Source organism: Caretta caretta, chromosome 7, assembly GCF_965140235.1.
Source record: "Caretta caretta isolate rCarCar2 chromosome 7, rCarCar1.hap1, whole genome shotgun sequence".
NCBI lineage: Eukaryota > Metazoa > Chordata > Testudines > Cheloniidae > Caretta > Caretta caretta.
In genome coordinates this window covers 73,360,458-73,381,225 of record NC_134212.1, presented here as the reverse complement: position 1 = coordinate 73,381,225, position 20,768 = coordinate 73,360,458, and the positions used below count along the sequence as shown (strand labels likewise).

The 20,768-nt window shown below is 37.7% G+C and overlaps 1 protein-coding gene across 14 annotated transcripts in view; it reads left to right on the top strand.

The window, feature by feature from the left end:
- Positions 1-20,768, top strand: part of LDB3 (LIM domain binding 3) — a 191,855-nt gene that overhangs the window by 135,867 nt on the left and 35,220 nt on the right. For 5 of the 14 annotated variants that reach the window (XM_048856758.2, XM_048856769.2, XM_048856763.2 and 2 more), the window contains 4 exons: positions 1,451-1,657; positions 5,616-5,786; positions 7,716-7,823; positions 16,206-16,253. In XM_048856758.2, coding sequence (XP_048712715.1) covers positions 1,451-1,657; positions 5,616-5,786; positions 7,716-7,823; positions 16,206-16,253 — 534 coding nt within the window. The remainder of the gene's footprint in view (positions 1-1,450; positions 1,658-5,615; positions 5,787-7,715; positions 7,824-16,205; positions 16,254-20,768) is intronic. The other 9 variants (XM_048856770.2, XM_048856767.2, XM_048856766.2 and 6 more) reach the window with 4 other exon arrangements.

Here is a 20,768-nt window from a genome sequence, read left to right as displayed (position 1 = left end):
GCTCCTCAGTTTTTTTAAATCTAAATTAGTTGAATTTCTTGACATTTTAAAAGCAATTCTAACTCTGATTCTTGAGTTGTATTGATCATGGATTAAAAAGATATGAATCCATACTATATATAGTATTTTCTTGCATTTATATAGTGCTTTTCCTCTCAAAAGATTCCAATGCACTTACAAAATTCATAATCTATCTACGTGTATATCTGTGTTATATACATTTATGTAGATGTAGATAAAAATAATTTCAGCACCAAACACGAAATGCAGCTATTTCTAGGATGAAGCACTGCCATTATTTATCAGAGCATAGCAACTCTTCATAAGTTCAGAGCATAGAAATAAAGATTTAAGACAGTGACTTCCTCTGATATCTTAATTACTCCACATGGAACAAGGTTTTATGTCAGCTTTTAAAATAACCATATTTGAACAAGTATTACAGAGAGTTATAATAAGAGTAAGTGCGAGGATTGTCACCACTAACAACATGACCAACCGTGACTGGCATTCCCAGTAAGGAAAAAAAATTCAACAGTTGACTGGATCATACCAATAAGATGGAACAGAAGGGGAAGGAGTTGATATATGAAATAATTAGCAACCACATTTACAGGGAATGAAGGGTAGTAGCTAACACTATTGCTTGTGTAGGACTGACCACAAGATTATACTGTTGCTTCATTGAAACTTAACTGCAAATCTCTCTTTGTTGGACTACCTTGAACAATTTCAGACGTCTGTGGTTTTGGTGTCACACTATATCTACTGAGTCACTTATGGTTGGTTGTGTTATAACATGTCTTCACCTCCAGTGTCTCATTTCTGCTAGGTCTTGTTTTGATACAATGATGTCAATAATGTGGTCTCCAGTTTTAGCTGAAGGATAAAGAAGACTGTAATGAACCTGTAGATCTCTATCCTGGTTCTCAGAACGACTCCTGACCATAGTCTTTAATACGGCATTGAAGATTGGTATGATTTCACATGTGACTCTGCAGTGATATCAAAGGGGACTTAAGGGATAAAATAAGAGGACATTGGAGATTTGCTGATGTAAATCTCTTCCCAAATAAGATGTCAGTCAGAAAACTGAAGCCTTCTTCATCAAACCAAGAGCTAACCTGGCTTTTTTTAGTGCTGAGGTTCAGCAATTTCTCACTCTTTTTCCTTAAGGCCTTTCCCAGTGCATTGACATTCTAAGTCCTACGTCAGAGGGGTAGACATGAATGTTCTGAAATGATGTCTCATTCGTTAGATTACATGGTAGGCGTTTGGATCTCAGAAAACTAAGTGGAACAAATACAACACTTCTCACTTAAAAGCACTGGCTACTTTTTTGGCTGGAACTCTTCTTCACTCTCAAAGACCTAATATTCATTTAAGGAACTGGTAATGTGGTTAAAAATATATCTCATGCACATACACCCTTCTAATCTTTGTTACCCAGCCCTACAGGTTCTCATCATGTGGCACAGTATGTGACCTCAAGTGTTTGGCATCCTCCTAAGTCACGCACCATGGATGCCAACATTGACAAAGCTAAGCCAGTGGCCTCCAAGGGTTCCGTGAGGTTTGGAACGGGTTCAAGTCAAAGGGAAGCCAGTTACATCAGGACTGGCCAGAAAGCCCCTCTGACTTCATCCAATAATCAAAGGTACACTGCAACATGTAACTCCATAACTGATCTGGCTTGTGGCTTTGGTATGGTTTTGTAATAACATTCTCTAACTCTTTCATATGAAAAATCCCATTGCCTAAAAGTCAAATATCTAAGTACTATAAATTTCACCAGCTTTTAGTTCATATGCTTCCTGTTGTAAGTGACTTTCTGAATGGCTTCCTCTACCACCAGGCAGGTGACAGTCACATAGGAACCATCTCCACAGAAACAGCAACCCATTCTATTGAATGGATGCTCAGTTGGCATTTGAATTGAGCTCTTCTTTCTACTAATGCAAGTCCAAAACACATCCATGTTGTATTCTACTATAAATGCAATCTCCAGCAATTCCATTATTAACATATGCTACAATAGAAGAGATTAGTTCTTTGACTGCACATTTTGATTTATCTTCCCTACCAGAGATTTCTTTGGAGCACCTGAAACAAAAACAACTTTGTGCACTGCTTAAAAGAGACTAACTACTGCTTTAATAACCTGCTCTTTAGTTACTATTGCAAGACTCTTAGACCTGGAATTTCATAGGGCTAGGACTCTTCTCAGGTAAAGGAGTGTAATCTGTACTTATTTTTAGGTGTGTGTTTGTGCGTGTGTTTTAAATATGGTTGTTAATCATTATCATCTGCTTAACCTCTGCTGAACTGTGTTCCTTCTCACGTGTGAACATCAAAATGGTAACAGAATATACGTACATGCGTGTGTATATTCATCCATATAACTTTACCATGCTGAACATTTCATTTTATAGTTTATTAAGGATATTGAGCTATTTAAGAACTTACATTTCCTTTGATTATCCCCTTAAAATATAAAATACTGTAAAGACTGATGGAATGGGGTGGTTGGTTAAAAGTGAACTGGAGAAGAACCAGTAAGGAAATAACAGTAAATCACTTTAGGTACTTAATCATAAAATTATTATTCATGCTCTGATATACAGTAGCTATTTCATTTTATAAACTATGACTTCATCCCTAGTCAATCAGCAGACACCTGAAGAACTGCTAGGAACCTCCTGGCTCTGCCACTGATTCTCATGGTGGTCTTTGGTTACTCTGAATTCTGCCCCAAATTGCACCCATTCAGTGGGTTGAACATATTAACTGAGGGCAGAATTCCCTTTGGATTTGTTTACCTATTTCTAAAAAGAAGAGTTCTAAGAGTTAATGTATATAAAGAGCTTTCAAGCTGCAGACATTGTATACGTGCTGAGTATTATTATTTCTACCCAAAAAAGAAAGACTTGCTAAATCGCTACATATTTCTACAGCTTGCTCTTTTGTGTGTATGAAATGTTCCTCCTGCAAAAGGTGAAATCCTGGCTCTGGCGAAGTCAATGGCAAACCACCCATTGCCTTTAGTAGGGACAGTATTTCCAGTCTAAGGTTTTGTAGGGGTTAATCCAAAAACTGATTGTTCAACACAACTACAAGCATTCATAAAACAGGGAACAACCAATTTCTGCTGTCATTACACTGTGGTAAAGCTGGAGTGATTCCAGTAAAGACAGTGAAGTTACTCTGGATTCTACTGGTAGAAGTAAACAAAGTATTAGGTCCAAAGTGCAGAAGTTAAAGGTAGCAAGATCACATTTCTGACTTAACTATTTATATATGCTTTGTGTAACTATTTTCTTATTCTCTGGAATAATGAATGCATATCCTAGTGATCTGCAGTTGCAGGAGAGGGATTCAAGCCTATGTGACTTTTAGATTTCTAGTGCCTAAGTAAAGAAACCTTCAAAACATGTAACATTATTGTTTGATGTCCTTATAATGTATTTTAATGTGCTTGCATTCAGTTTTATTATATCTACTATAACATGCCCATCCGCCTCAAACCTGCCCACACACAAGTACATGTCCACATAAGTTCTTAGTGTTCCTTTGTTTGATTAATTATTGGGTATGTATTTCAGCTCACATTTAAAAGATTCACTACAAAAATTGAATAACCATACCACAGGCTTATTAGCCATGGAGTGAAGCCTGTGGCAAAATTCCCATTGGCTGTAGTGGGAACAGGATTTCACCCATGGTTTTTTGTCTTGCTCATTTATGTTTCCTCTTAAGAAAAAACATACAGTAAATCTCATTTTATTTGAGGCATGGTTTCAGTCCATGCAAATTTGCCAAACCTAAGGTATAAGAGTAAAATTTAGAGTATCTCCACTTTGGTGTGATATCCATTCCAAAAAGAGGAAATGCAGCTACCACACTGCTTGCATAGACAGTCAAATACATTGTGTTTTCTTTTATCTGTAAACATGGTATTGCATTCATAACTCTGAAGCCAGGGCATTGTACAGCTACAGTGTTATATGCTTTAAATAATACATAATGTATTGGGATAGTGGCTGAGGCAAATGAATCCACAGCATGTTAAAATATGGCATCAAGAACAATGAGGATTAGATCTGAGTTTTGCATATGTATATGAAGGTTGGAAAATTTCTGTGGAAAAATTTGAAAACCTAAATTGTCGATGTGGTGGATATTTTCACTAGCTTATTCATTCTGTAGCTAATGGTAGATACAACATATAAAGAGAAAGAGATGGGGGTTGTTTCCTTTTCCTGTTTCTTTGTTTTGAATTCTGTTTGTTTCCTTTTCAAATGGGATAGTTCCAAATGACTTAGGTGTGTTTATTTCATTTACTGACAGCTGGCTAGTAAATTCACTATTTGCCTTCCGTTTTTTACATGTGTCATTAAAACATTTCAGTCCAGGACTTGGAGAGTTCCTCCTCAATGTAGCATATGCTATTCATGCTGGGCTATGGTCTAATCGATAGGCGATGGCCTGGGACTCTGGAGACTCAGGTTCAGTTCCCAGATGAGCCACAAACTTCCTTTGTAGCCTTGTACAAATCAGTTAATCTACACTGTGTTTCAATTTCCCATCTGTAAAATAGGATAGCACTTCCTCACCTCACAGAGTTGTTGTGAGGATAAAATCCATTAACAACTGAGAGGTGTTCAGGTATCATTGTGCTGAGGGACATAGAAGTGCCTAAATAAAGTGTTACAATCAATATTTTGTACTCAAAAAGACTAGATGTAGTTTTGGTTTCAATAAGCCTATTTTGTCATCAGATAAGGGAAGATAGGTTGCTCTGGTCTGCTCCTGCTCCACTTGTGTGACAAAGGGAGCAGAAACTAACTTCATCTCCCAAGCAGGCTTAGGAATGGTATAGCAAACTCATATGCTGCCCCATCCCTTCTTTCAGCCCTGCTGTTGGGGGTGGTGCGGGGCATGTCAGGGATATGGCTTGCTACTCGAACTTTTAGTGGGATGAAGAGTGCTGAGCAGAGAATGACTGAGCCATAATTAGCTCTCTAGCACTGTACCACCCTGCACATTGCACTGAGGAGATTACACCCCGATAGTTCCTGCTCAGTAACATCCAGAACAGCAGTAACTTGTAGCAATTCTGTTTATTCAGGCCTATGATGATATTGTACAACTGGTTTCCTTTCATCAATCTAATTTTTTTAATGCTTCCACCTAATGTAATCTCTGATCCGGAAGTTAACATTATGCATAAGTGAGTGAAATTTACCCTTGCACTGAGGGTTCTTGCAGTCCTCTTCACAACCACCTAAGTCTCACGTTCTGGAAGTTTTTTTGCCATTAACTTCAGTGGGACCAGGATTGGGCAGTAAGGCCTTATGTGCTGTGGGATGAATTTCACCCAAATGAGAACATTATTGAACTCAGGATTAAACCTAATTTTAGTCCTAACGCAGCTACAGAAAAAGCTTAACAAATGTGCTTTTGACCTGCCATATCTGTGCTTTCCCCCCCAGTACTACAGCTTGTCACTCTGTTCGCAGCTTTTGGGGCCAAACACTGTAGGTTTTGTGCCTTTACACAGTAAACATACACCTTTTTAAGATGCTTCTTGTTTTATTTAATTTAACTCTAATTAGTACCCCTGTTGAGCATGCGCCAGTGTCTACCAGCTCTGCCTCTGTTCCTGTACCAGTTGCTTCAGCCAATCCGCCTGCTACTGCTATTCAAAACACGTCCAATCAGATGACACCACCATCAGCCACTCCTATCTCTGTAGTACAAGATTCCTTCTCGTCCTCTTTCCAAAGGTAATGCTTTTTTGCATTGTCTTTTTGCAGATGTCTCCCTGTTTGGTGTTTAGAAGTGCTGTGAGTGTGTGTGTGTGTGTGTACATGGGAGTGGGGGGCGGAACTTTATCCAAGTTTGCAGAATATCGGGAAAATATGTTGCCTAGTTTTATGTATTCTGAAGTTGTTTGTTGTTGGAGTGTTGAATTTTTGTTTGGAAGGAAATTGCAAGATGCAAACTGATCTCAGACAAAATTAATCAAATATACTTGCAAGTGAGGAATATAATTTACATTTTCAAAAAAGAAAATCTGATGTTAAAAATAGAACTGTTTTGTCGCCAGTAGTGAGGACACCAAAGTTTCATAATTAAAATAGCGAGTGAAAATCCTTTACATTGCATTACAGCAGTGTTAAAATTATCAAGAAATAAACAGGTTAATAAATTAGGCAAGCTACTACAAAGATCCATCTGGATTTTAATATACCTAAACAGTGACAATGCCCTTTAGAAGTTCAAAGAAGAAAATGCAAAATGCAGTTTAACCCTTTGGGTGATAACACACTGTGTATAGTAGGATTTTTGATATTTACTGTAGTGTGACAGATCTCAGTATTATGGGATGTGCCATATACAGGATGTCAGTAGATCCATTCATTTGGTGGTTGACTTCTCTATAAAGGCACTAAGTTGATTCATTTCTATTTAACTGTTTTTTCTAATAAGATTTTACTATACAATTAATACAAGATTTAAAAAGGAACAAAGATATTAATTCAGAGTCTATTCTCACTTCACTGAGTATTCATAATTGCTGTATAATATTGAGAATTATACATGTATATCTAGGGTGAACAGACTCCTCAGACTGTGGGAAAAATGGGTGAAGTTTATGATGTTGCCATTTACATAATAATTGTCAAAAGAATAAGAATGAATTTACGTTTTATCTTTTTTCTTTTCTCTTTTACAGTTTTTGCTCCTAAAAGCTTTGAAAATCATTTACCTTGCACATTTTAGCCCACTTTAAGTGGCCAGGAACAAAAAGTCTCCCCTTCAATAATATGAACTACTCTCAAAAAATAGAGGCTCAAAATGTAACCTACAGTATCTTAAAATTGCATAATTTGGTAGGAAATGTTCTTTCTGTTCTAAAGCTTTTTTTTTTTTACCTGATATTCTCTCACCAAGACACTTGAAAAATATTTATGAATACTGACTTTTTTTAGCTACTAATATCTCAAATTTCTTTCAAAATACTTTTTGTTTGACTCTGTATTTTTGTTCTGATGCCATAGAGCCAGACATCCAGCCAGCAAAGGGAGACCAAGCAAAGTACTACACTCTATTTTCCTAATTATATTGATAACATCATTGCTTGAGAAGCATTTCACGTACAATAATTGTTTAAATAATTTTAGCCCTCAGTATATCTTTACTTAAACTGCTGCACGAAGACAATGAAGTATATAACACATTCTTGAAAAAGCAAATCCCTACTCCATATAGGTAAGAATATAAACAACCTTTTGGGATTGATCACAACAAAAATGACCATAAGACCCTTGTCCTCTTTACTCTGGCATTAGCTGAATATTGAAATGTTTGTCTTGACTTCTGATTCAAATATATTGGTCCTTACAGGGTAAAAATGTATGCCTTCAAACAAAATACTTGTCTGAACTACCACCTTTCTGAGCTATGCAGAGAGTCCTGTTTTAATATTTTTTCTGTAACTTATGTGTTTTGTCTTCTGTAGGAATGTGCTTGGTTGTGCTATACTGTGGGTCTGCAGATGTATTCCATAGAAAATACATGTGTTGCTGGTAACTATAGAGTGGTTGTCTTATACTTGAACTCATACATGGCTCAGTTCTGAGATGTCATTCTTGTTCTCCTTGTAACATTCTTTTGTACATGCTTTCATGCTTTTACTGTGTCCTCTGCAGAGTGCTTGCAGGCCCCAGCTCTCTGTCACAGCCTAAACCTTTCCCTGGGTCCAAGAACATGTCACTAGCAGCTTCCACTGTTTCGTCTGCTATCTCTGCTCAGTCTAGGTATTTTTGCAAACATCTCTCATTTTTCTTTTTAGTTAGATTGTCTTCACTCTTCATTATTCACTCCAGTTTGAGGTTCCTAACTTCTTAAAAGATTGGCTTGGGAGAGAACATTGAGAAGTAAAATTTACTCCATGGAGCAGCCTGTTTGTTTTAATGTTATCTGAATTAAAACCAAGCTAAAAGAAAACCTTGATCTTTCAAGTATTAGGTTTAAAGTATATGACTAAAATATGTTCTCAGAGCTCATACAGCTAGTTGTATGTCAGATTCAAATTTGTTTGTTTGTGTGGTGTTTGTCTAATTAAGAGAGGTGGCAACCCCAAACTGTGTTTTACTTGGTGAAAAATTTGGATCATAATGTGACCAGCTGACCCCGTTTTTAAAGGTTCATCAGACCTACTTTTATTGTATTTTAAACAATGATTAACTAATGACAGATCACTGGTGGGAGAAGGGTTAGAAATAGTTATCATTAGAAACAAAGAATACTACCATAATGCTTTCTGCCAGGCTTTCCTAGTTGCTTTGGAGCATTTACATTTAATCAGGCTGAACAGTAGAGAAGGCAATGGATTTTAAGATTTATTATTTGAGCACAATTAGATGATGATGATGATGATGAGAGAGACTGAGTCAGTCAGTAATGTAGTTGAGATAATAATTATCCAAGTGTGCTTTATCTCAACATAAAACAGACAGAAATCACCTCAGGGCATTGTTTGCAGTGAAAAGAGCACACAGGTTTGAAGGCTAAATCTGGGGAAATTTTATATATAAAAATCTTATATTATAGAAAACATAAGTGACCCACAAGCATATCTCAAACCTTTCAATATGTTGTCATTTCTCTAGCAACAATGCAGAATTGAAAGAGCTCTGGGATGGAAAATCATTATTGGTTCTGGAATGTAAATATGTGCACTAAGCACTCCATCTGTTTCTATAGTTCCCATATTAAGCAAGCTAAAACAAACTAGGCCAAATTCATTCTTGGTGTAATTCCACTGACTTCAGTGGAAATACACCAGAGATGAATTTGTCTCATTGGGCACTACAATTGACTTCAAATTTTCCCCATTAACTTCTAAAAATAGAGTAAGGTCCTAGGTCAAATCTGCAACCAAGGGCATTGCAAATAAATAAATATATAAGTAAATAAAAGCAACCAGAGCTGTAAGAACTCATGTGGAGAAGTGAAGAACTAATTGATGTGTTAATCTGGTACATACATTTTCACTTTATGTAAAGTTAATGGGTCACTGGATTAATTCTATATATATATATATAAAGTACAGCAAAATAATTGCTAGGGGAATTCACTGAGAAGCCAGATGTTGCCAGGAGAGGAAAATCTTGCCATAAGACCTTCAATATCTTGGAAGGGGTCCTCTTATTGACATTGCACCACTTCACTAAACAGTTTTACATGTATTCAGATAAGTGTTGATTTTTAGCTTTCTGTGTGTATGACCAAGATTTTTAAAAGTGACCAGTGATTTTGGGTGCCTCCATTACTTTTGGATGTCCAACTTGAGACATCTTAGAGGCCTTTTTTTCAAAGGGTTGGTGCTCAGTGTTTTCCAAAAGAATTCTTTTACTGCATTTGCATCCAACTCTGTGTTTGGTTATACTTGTAAATGGTGCTGGGGCTATCTTGTTCGCTTGAATGCTGATTTTAACTAGAATTTATTTGTTTGAGAATGGGGTCTGGGATCATTGAGATTGATCAAAAAAAATTTAATTACCAAAGAAGATCTCTTACTTGCTTGGGGAAAAAAATACTTCATATAGTTAGGCATCAAAAGCTATTTCTTTTGAGGACGTGGTCCTAGCTGCCATGTAAGCTCATGGGAAGTATTTCTCTCTGTTTGTAATTAACCCTTATCCATAGATCAGAACAAAAATTGTAAACAAATGTAAGTCCTGGCACTTACTCTTGCAAGCCAGGAAATCTGCATCAAAATTTTGTCAGTCTGCATTCCAAGCCTTCCAGATTGCTACTATGGGGATCTTTTTTAAAATGGTTGCAAAAGGGATTTGCATGCGTGATTCTTCTTGGCTCTAATGGGAGTTACGGATGTAAAATCACTTGGACATGGATAAATGAAGAGACTCCTAAATGTGCGAGTCCACTCAGCTTCCCATCGTAAGGCAAAGAAAGCAGAAACAGATTAGAATAGTGATTGTATGGAACAATAGATGCACAGAAGCTGCTTGTAGCAAGTAGCAAATAGCAGCTTAGAAGCAATTGCTCATTGTTAGTCCACAGCAGAGGTAATTGGAGTGGAAACTGCGCATTGGCTCCAAAGAATTCTCCTTTGAGTTTATTTTTACATTTATTGTGCACAATATCTCAGGCCCTCTCTAAATCATTCCAGGGTAGGGAATCAATACAATATACAGCAAAACTACCAGTGCATTTTTCCTTTTGTAGACTACTCGCCTGGAGAGTTAGGGATTCATTTTTCTCCATATCCTGAGCATGGATTTAACTCCAGGAGTACTAGGTAGTTGTGAGGCTACATCCATATGTAGCATTCTGAAAGTTTGTTCCATCTAATTGTTTTAGATACTTTGGACCATGTTCATCCCATTAAAGTTACTGGTTTTACACCAGGGATTACACCAGTCCCACTATTCTATACTTTTTATTCCATTCAAAGAATTGGTCTGTTTCCAAATATTTGTGGTCTTAGTGCCTGATCCTGCCAACATTTAACCATGTAGTAACTTTCTAAAGTTTCATAATGCAAATTTCAGGCTATTCCGAGGAGCATTTATTTTATTAACATAGCTGATTATTAAGATTGTTTGTTCATAAACCGAAGCTGTCTCCTTTATACTCAGCTTCTCCCTGCTGTCTGATTTGTTCAGCGATGCCACAATCCAGTGCTTCTGACATTGACATTTAACTGCCAGAGAAGTCATTATGTTGTCACAACTGCTGGGCTGTGAGGCATCACTCAGCAGCGAGAGAGAGGTAGGATATAAAACTTCTGTTTGTGTGTACAGTCACTGATAAATCCATCAGAATGAGAGGGAAAGAAATCCAGAAAAAATGTGATGGCTTCAGAAAGACTTTGTCACAACAATATTTTATAGCAGGTCAGTGATTTCTTAAAACTACCCACACAGACTGACCTCACAGTCCTGTCTCAGGCACCGTATCTACTGAAGTATGGATAAGACAGGGAAGGGTGGATTGATCCAGGTAGGAGTTACAGAACAACCCAGTTCCCAAGGTTCTCTGTTAATTGTTTCTTCCAAGTGAGGGATTCATTCATTGAAAAGCAATGCAAGTCTAGTCTGTTGTCTATAAAATCCCAGAGCTGAATTCTGCAATCAGACTTAGTTGGATGGGCAAGTTGCTCTTCATGAATAAAACTAAGGGAGCGTCACCTGAATCTAAAATCCTGAGACACAAAAGTTATCTGATGTGTGTTTTCTTGACTGTGGTCCAAATTCTTCTCTCATTTACACCCATGTAACTGCATTAGGCTTAGCCTGGTATAATTGAGGGCAAATCTGGTGACTGTGTGTACACACAATCCTGGTAAGGTTACTTACTTCCATGGTATATTAACTGCTCATGAGGCCAACTATAGATTCCGTACAAACTGGTGCCAGCTCTTTTCCTCCAAGAAAATAATGAGGGATCTCATCTAAATGGAAATGAACAACATTGTGGGAAGGGAGAAAAATAAAACCACAAATACTTTTTATGTTTCTTTTTCTGGGCTCAGTTTGTAACGTTGTCACCAGTTTGTTTTTATTGCCTAACCTTAAGTAAGAAATGCATGTCTACTGGTTGACTTGGGCTAAAAGACAGATTTGTTGTGCATTGTTGATTTCTATTTCTAGGTTACTGATGTAGGGAAGAGAAAGAAGACACCAAGCTTTAAAACTATCAGTTCTCCAGTTTAAGGAATTGGTTAAAATCACTTCAGAATTTGTTTTTATGATTATGAAACTGCCTGCCTTAGTCAATAAGGATCTCTAACGGACTCTGAACAGGATGAGATGCTGTTAATTACCTGTGTCCATTCTAAATGTCTAGTCACTGGATGACAGCACTCTATCCCTTATATAAGATCCTTGGAATAGTCGCACTGCAGACAATTATCTTTTTTAACTTCAATTTTTCCTATGAATGCTTTATTATTTTGCCATCTTCCTGGTTTATTTTTAAGTAACAATCAGTCCAATAAAGTTATGCTCCTAAACAGTATCATGCTCTGGAGTGAAAGCACAGGGTAAATCAGAAAGCTGTAAATTCTTGGGCTCAATTAGCATTACACAATTTGCTGAGAAACTCCCAAATCAAAATGTAATAGTTTCTCTTGAAATGTCATTGACTAACTGTAGCTTTTTCTTTCTTTTTACATTTTGTCACATTAATGCTAGACATGTGTACAAGTATACAGTGATAGGCTGCTTGTTATCATTATGTTATTATTTTGTTATTTCAGTTTTTAATTTATCCACATTTGCTTGTCCGATAGTGTTTTGGAATCAACTTCACTGTCAGTATTGTCGCTCTCAACAAACCAAACCAAAGCATCAGGGGCCTCTCACACTTTTGCAAACCAGCAATAAGTCCATTGACGTCTGATGGAGTTACAATTACTGGTGTATGAGAGAGGAGAATCAGGCCCACTTTGTGTACATGTTAACTTGTGTCAGAGATTAAAATATTAAAGGATGACACATTGTCTTTAACTTGGGTCTCTGAGTTTTGGCAGTGTACCAGCATACGTTGTAATGAGAACACGCTGATCTAAGACCCCCTCCTTTCTCAGTGTATGGGTTCAGGTACAATAGTGGTAGTTTTTAGCTTTTGTTTGTTTGTTTTTGTTGGTTTCCGATTTTGGTATTTAAATACAACAGTGGTAGTGTGTTAAATTCCTTGGGTCTGATCCTGCCATCTTTACTTAGACAAAACTCTCATTGACTTGTGTGCAGGAGGGTTTTTAAAGTGTAGTGTTTAAAAAAAATCAGACTAATAAACACTAAATTATAAAAGAAAAATATCCTCCTAGAAGACTATGATGGCAGCAGTGTTAGCTCTTCTACATTACTTCCTATCTTGTACATATGCACTAACAGGGTTTTAAAATAGGGGATTATCTAAATAATAGTTGTTTAAGAACTTTTGAAAAACTGAACTTTAAATTTATAGATTGTCATGTAAAAATTCCTGAAATTAGGATTTTCAGGAAGAATGAAAGTGGGTTTTCACATAATGGCTCTTTAGCTGATTGTGTGTATATACTTTTTAAAAGATAGATTATCAAGAAACTGCAACTACTCCTTTGTGTAGATCCCTGAAATAAGACTAACGTTTTGTAAATCCCAGCAAGGATGTTTTTCAGTTTGAAATATGATAATTGAATTTTTCTGTCATTAATATCTATGTAACAGTTACTCTGACGGACAGGTAACTGTCAGATGTCTTTCACTTTCCATGGTACTTTCCATAATCTTTAGTTGCACAATTAACTTTTTGAGTAATATATTCTGGTTCAAAATGAATTATATCCATTTGTGCTCTGAAAATGATAGGTAACCACTCTCAAAACTACAAATTACATGCTAATTACATAAGATTTTAATATAATAATATGTAGCAACAACTAATTAGTAATTAAAGATCTAGACACCATTTTGATCACATTAATTGCATCGCTAATTCAACCTTTAACTATAAACTTATTAGTGTGTTTTATTTGATCCTTTTTCCATTTCCCTTCTATTCACATCCCTTTTCATTTAGACTTAGGAATCACTCTTAATCCTTGTTCCTCCAAATAGATATGCACAGGTACTCATGTGCAGCCCCACTGAATTCTACATAGGCAAAAATGTCTGCTGGTGCATGTAGCAGTTTGAAGGTTGGGAACTTAATCAGTAAATGAGAGCAAGCAAGTTTGCCTTGAGCACGTATAAACTCCCTTACTACTTAACTACTTCTTTCTGCTTCTCAGTAGCATCCTGGACCATGATACCCCCCTCACCCTATCTAAAAAACAACTGAACATTGAAAAGAATAATTATTTAAATTAGCATATTCAGAATTACAGCTTGCCACAATCAATTATCTGAGCCCAAGACAGGGGACCCAAAGAGGGCTACACTAAGAAGTTGGATATGTTAGTGCCCTGAAATCTTAATTTGCACTCAAAATGGAACAGCAAGAGGTGACAAGTTTCTAAGTCCTCATATTGTTATCAGCAGGCAAGGGATACACTCCCAGGTTAGATCTCCCATAGATGTACAAGGTGCAGTAATGCAGCAGGTCTGGAGACCGAAGAGCTAACTGGGACCTCAGATGAACTGTATAAAATTAAAAGGAGTACTCGTGGCACCTTAGAGACTAACCAATTTATTTGAGCATGAGCTTTCGTGAGCTACAGCTCACTTCATCGGATGCATCCGATGAAGTGAGCTGTAGCTCACGAAAGCTCATGCTCAAATAAATTGGTTAGTCTCTAAGGTGCCACGAGTACTCCTTTTCTTTTTGCGAATACAGACTAACACGGCTGTTATTCTGAAACCTGTATAAAATTAGTTTCCTTATAGTTACAGGTAAAGAGGACTCTGAAGGGGTAGAGCTCCATACCAGTGGTCAGAGGGCTGAATTGTAGCTGGAGTTGGATTCTTTCTCTTTACATAGAAACCTTCTTGTTTCTTTTGTTATAAACTGTCCATTCAGGAGCATACCAAAGATTTTTTTAAATGGGTGCCTATAATTGGATTCCTAAATCCACATTTTGGCACCGAGATAAGTAGCCTGATCTTTCAAAATACTGAACATCCAGCAGCTCTCATTTAAAAACAAGGCAATCTATTTAGGTGCTAAAATATGGACCTAGTAAACCAACTTTAGACACTCATCTTTAAAAATCTTTGCTCTAAACCTTCAGGGAAAAAAGAAGTTGCTGGCAGTAATATCTTTGCTGCTGCTGTTGTGGGACGATCTAGTCCATTCCACCGGTTTAATCGAATTTTTCACCTTAAATCTGGAACAGGCCTAGTTTCTCTTAGAAGAGCCTTCTCCTCAACTTCATGCATAAAATTACTCAGCTACAATGGGAGGGAGATTTCTCCATGTTGCCTAATCCAGGCCAATGGATTTTCCCTGGATACTTAAAACAAGTCTCCCAAGACATGTGTGGCAGCATGGAACTTCTTAATCAATGTTCCTAACTAATGAAATCTGATCTAAGAGAGATAGGTCAGTTTCTTTAACGATTTCCCTTCAGTTAAAACACACTGTGTTCCCCAAGAAATAGTTTCAGGGAAAGGGATTACAGGATTATTTTTGGAGCCTGTCATTAATAATTGATTAATCATATTTTCCCCTTATTTTAAAGCCTGTAATGTTAACCTGACTCTTTCACAGCCTATCTCACAAGGTTTAAAGGATAGCTAACTAAATACCTAGTTCAATAACATTGTAAAGACATAGGGTGAAATCTTGGCCCCATGGAAGACAGTTGTAGAACTCCTATTGATTATAACCGATTTAGGATTTCACCCGTAATATATAGCTTGACTTTGACATGAATCCGATGGACAAATCTGTTGTCATTCATTTTTTAACATTTTATAAAAATACATCCATCATTTCACAAGATCAAATCTTCCATAGACTTTTAAGTGTTATCTCTGCAGGCTGATCCCTTTATTTTTATCCTTTACAGTTCCACCAACTGAAAAATGCAGTCTGGGTTGAAAATAACCAGGGAAAAGTTTGGTGTAGTAGCTTGATGCTGTGGTTTCATTTACATTGCCACTTGTCTTTATTATGGGACAGCTGTTTGCCTCACCACAATTATGGTGGAGCTGAGCTCCCAAGTTAAGAAGTGATGTTTCAATTCAAGGTTCACATTACTAAGATTTTGTGCAACTTAGGAGTATCCAGATTTGTGGACACTGAAACAAAGCAAATGTACCTTTTTTCTTTGTGTTAGTATTTAGTGAATGTCAAAGCAAACTGTCTCTAATTGCAAAACTAAAATCCTACAACTAAAGAATTAACACCAATGTATAAAGCTAGTGATTTTTTGGGGCATTTTAGTCGATGAATCAAATTGTCCTCACCTTATTAAGACTGTAGTGTGGTTTCTAGTCTGAATAAGATGAGCAGGTTTTGGCTCAATAACAGTAAAACATTGTTTTTGTAACCCAGATGAAAAGTAGTGCATGTCATGTACTTTAACATGCCTCAACATACTGCTTATTGAATATAGTATATACTTCCTTTTCATAAGGAACTCATTGAAGGATAAGATGCCCTAATTATCCTGCTATATTTGGTTCTCAATTTCAAATGACATTTTCTTTTGCATAAAAACACAAACTTTTGTCTTATTTTAGCTTCAACCGGCATTCTTCCACCTCCATCAGCTACCAGTCAAAAAAGAGGTATAAAATATTATCTTTTGCAGCTACTACACATTAAAAGTATTTAACACACCACTTTAATGCTACTAGTAGACTTCTCGTGAACTATTAACCTAAAAGTGATCTTATTAAAAATGTCTCCTCTCTCCTTTTCCTGATGACTAATAGTTTTCAAACATAGTATTTAATTCATTTCCTCTCACATGTTATTGTCTGTTACAGATCCATTCGGTTAAGATTGGGCACTTTCAGTGCCTTTCAGAGATGTTATCATTTTACTGTTCCATTAAACCATCTTCAGTCCTCAGGATATCTTTTGTCACCTGCTTAACCACTATTTACTTTCTGCGGCAGAAATTACAGCTGGTAAATCTTTCCAAAGCTGATTTAGCTTCACTGAAACCCTTAATGATGTAGCTCAATGCTTTATTTCTCTCTTACAGGAGTCTTTTCCTCTCCATCACTAAATCTAATCTGCATCCTCACTTTGGTTGTCTTCATAAACAGTTCCATAGTTGGTTATTGAACTCAGTGGTGCTGTTGTTTTTCGTTTGTTTGGAGACAATTTTTTTATTTACTCCAAGTGATTTTCTCTTTAGCAGACACCAGTTTCCTAGAAGTACAAGGAAATCTAGGGCAGAGTTTTAAAGTGCTATAGATATTGAGAAATACATGAGTAACAAAGCAGTTATTTTTCTGCATGATGGTCTAAACATGAGTAACCTGACTCAGATTTCCTAATGCATTTTGCAAATTTAGAGTCCTAAAAAGGGTCTTTACTACTGAACCCAGGTGTATGAGACGAGAACATACTCAGCAATGGCAGATACACTCGAATTTCAGATATGGTTTTATAATAAATGTAATTTATAATATCCTACCGTACACAGCAAGTGTTGATCAGATTCTTTAAAAGTAAGTATGTTGCACTGTTTCTTGTGTAACTGTTTTCCCTTTGAATAATAAGGCTTAAAGTAATGAAAGATCTTCAGATTGGCTAAAACATGCACTATTGCCTTTTGAAATCATCACATAAGGCCAAATCTACGACTGAGTTGTTTCCAGTAACCTTAGGATGCCACTGAAACAGAGTCCCATAAGCTCTTACATTTCAAAAAAATTGGTGTCAGTATTGGATTAAATGGACACTGTCTGTAAGGTATTTAGGTTGGGATTTTTAGTCATTCTGTCTAGAATACAAAAAAGAGCAATGATTCTGTGTGAGTTCTCACTATTCTCCAACTGAAGTTCAGTGCAGCTGGCAGCTATATGCATAAGACACTTAAGAGGGGACAGCAACAGGAAATAACTGTAAATGCAAACAATTTCATGAATTTTGATTCTGTGTCATTGAGAGCAGCTTTCATAGTTACAGAATTGTGGCACAATATAGCAGAGTCCACTCAAACTCATGAGAATAGTTTGTCAAAATCAGTGCCTCATAATCTCCATGGCACAATGGAACCAAATTCAGGCCATGTTTACACTTAAGTTATATTGGCATAGCTAGGAAGGTGTAAACGCAGTAATATCGGGGGGGGGGGGGAGAGGGAGTCTTATTTCTTATTTTATTCAGAGAACTGGTATAAGCTAGATGGGCAAAAGCTGTCTTTTTTCCAGTATAAGTTGTGTCTCCAATAGGAGGGTTTGCGAGGATATCTGTTCCCTTTTACTGTCAAAACCTTTCTAGTGTAGACAAGACCTCAATGGTCAGAACCCCTAAATCCTGCAGCACATGTGGATAAGAGTCTGAACGAGGCCTTGGGGGATCCTCCCCATGTGAGGCTCAATGAAATAGTGGGACTGAAGGAAAAAAGGAGTTTGTAAAGCAAGCATGGTGTTGAGGAAAGCAAGTGAACTGTTTAGCCCCAGCAAGGGTTTAATTTACTCTTCCTGTATGGATTACGGTGCTTGCTGCAGAGAGGTGCTTGCTGCAGAGCATAAACTTCAACATCTGCTGACTTCTGCCTGTTCTCCTCTTGCGCTTCTTCTTTTCCTTTGTTTTCCTCTTCACCCCTTCCCAAGGCAAGTTTTCTGTCTAATCTAATCCCTGACTCTCTGGTAGTTGTAGAATTGGGGCTTGAATAAACTGGAGAGTCTGCAGCCTATTTCCTCTTCCACAGTACATAGAGGAGCAAGGGCTCTTTACCTGCGTGGAGGCTGCTTGCTCAGCAGAGGGGAAGGAGAGCTAGAGCTAGGTGATTGGAGTACCATGTACATGGCCAAGTCATCTGATAGAGCATCTGGAAGAACAATGTGAGGAGTGGGGAGGGCAGCAGCCCTTGTTTGTAAACACTGTTCAGCAGGCATAGTCTGGGGTAGAGCAGGGAAATCATCTCCAGATGACCAGATTGCTTGAGTAGATAAAGCTGAAGATTTGCAAGCAGACAGCTGTAGATCCTTCTGGTACAACTGTAGCTCTTGGGACTCCTTCTGAGGTCTCAGGAACATCCCTGAACTCTTGCACCTAAACCAGAGAAGTCACCCTATGTTAGAGTGAGCTCTAGGAGCTGCAAAATCAAAGAACCACTGCAGTTGTCTGAGAGCTGTTATTCTGTGAAACAATTGAAGACAAGCCACTGAAACCAGCCACAAGCTCTGCCCTTCCCCTGGAGACACTTGTCTGCAACTGCACTGTGAGCGGGGAAGGAGGAAATGTAGCTGGTTTCATCTGTTCCTCTCACTGATTCCCATGGCTCAGATATCTCTCCCCCAGCATCCTGTTTCCCTTTAAAAGCACCTAATAAAATAAATCTCCAAAACCTACACTTGTGCAACATTCAAGACCACAAAAAAGTATGGGTGTGTATGTACTTATGTGTGTGCACACTAATCCACATGTTAACAACTGATTTAAATATTAACATTAGAGGTTGGGTGCGTGTACAAAATTAAGGTATTTTGTGAATGTATCTGAATTTGTGCACCCAGACAGCTGCATCCACACTTTTGACAATCTGGTCTTATAGCATAAGTAGGGTAATATATTTGCCATGAAAAATGTTCTTCAGTGAAATGTGTCTACTTTTGCGGTCATCAAACATTTTATGTTTCTTAAAAACAGCATGATCAAGGAGATGGATTGAGCATAGGCCTGGGAACCAGAAATTCTTATTCCCACTTATTTCACTGGCTGTCCTAATAAAAATTGATCTTATATCCCAGTGTACTGGTAGGACCTTGCAATATTTAATTAATGTATGCCTCACAAGACCTCTCTGAGGTAAGTGGATGTTGCTTCAAGTCCAGTGCTCAGTCCTCCAGACTAAATTGCATTCAACTCATTTAATTAAAGTAAAAAGGTTGCAAGTGTGAAGATCAGTAAATCCAAGCTGCAAATAATGCTGTGGTTTACTATTATCAAACTGAGGCCTTGGCTACACTACTGGGGTAAGTTGACCTAAGTTACGCTACTCCAGTTACGTAGCTGGAGTCGATATAGCTTAGGTTGACTTACTGCGGTGTCTACACTACACTGCGTCAATGGGAGATGCTCTCCTGTCAACTTACCTTACTCCTCTCATTCCAGTGGAGTAACAGAGTTGACCAGAGAGCGCTCTGTGGTCAATTTAGCAGGTCTTCACTAGCCCCGCTAAATCGACCCCCGCTGCATCAATCACAGCAGCATCAATCCCTGGTAAGTGTAGACATACCCTCAGGTTCATCACCTGTACCGTAAGAAAGTGCTGGAGACACAAGTGCTGGAACAATTTTTATAGAGGTGCTGAGAGCCATTGAACCAAACTGTAAACCCTGTATGTGATGGAAGCCACTTCAAGCCAGGGGTGTGGCAGCACCTATGTGTGGAGATAAACTCCTCAGGGGTGACTTTCCGCATTGAAATCCCTCACTGCTGCTATTTGGAATCCTTCAAAGAGTTTCTCAATCCAGGAGCATAGGGGAGAGATCATGTAATTGCAAATCAGAGGCTTTTGGAACCCTCCGAACTTAAACATTACAAAAATAAATGAATAGATTATAACCTCATCCTAGACCTGGAAAGGGGCTAGTTTCAGAGATGAGATATATTTTTCTCCCTGCTTTCTAAAGGCCAAGTGCTTGGTCCCACTGAAAAGACGTGGGTTACCAGTTCTCATAGCACTAGTATAAATCACTGAATTGTGTTTGATTTTGCTCCCATTGAAATCAGTAGCAAAACTCCCACTGATTTCAATGAGACCAGGAGAAGCCTCTTTGTAGGCACTAGGCAAATGGACCAAGAATCTCATTTTCAGATGCCTAGCCCTGACATCTGAAATGATCAACCCCTGCTAAATGGGATCTTCCTGCAGTTGGTCACGCTCAAAACTAGAGATTGATTAGGTCCTCTATTTGGCTAGTTTTCCCAACCAAAGGGATTGATTCTGTAAAGGTGCCAATGTTAAAGATACACTGACAGCAGGCTCTTTTTCCTCATTAAATTTGTTTTTAAAGCAGTCATTAAAATGCCAGTGATAGGGGCTGCACTGGCTGCCTTCATCACCTATAGTGACCAAAAAGGCTAATGAATCTCACATTCTTCTCTCTGTGCTATTA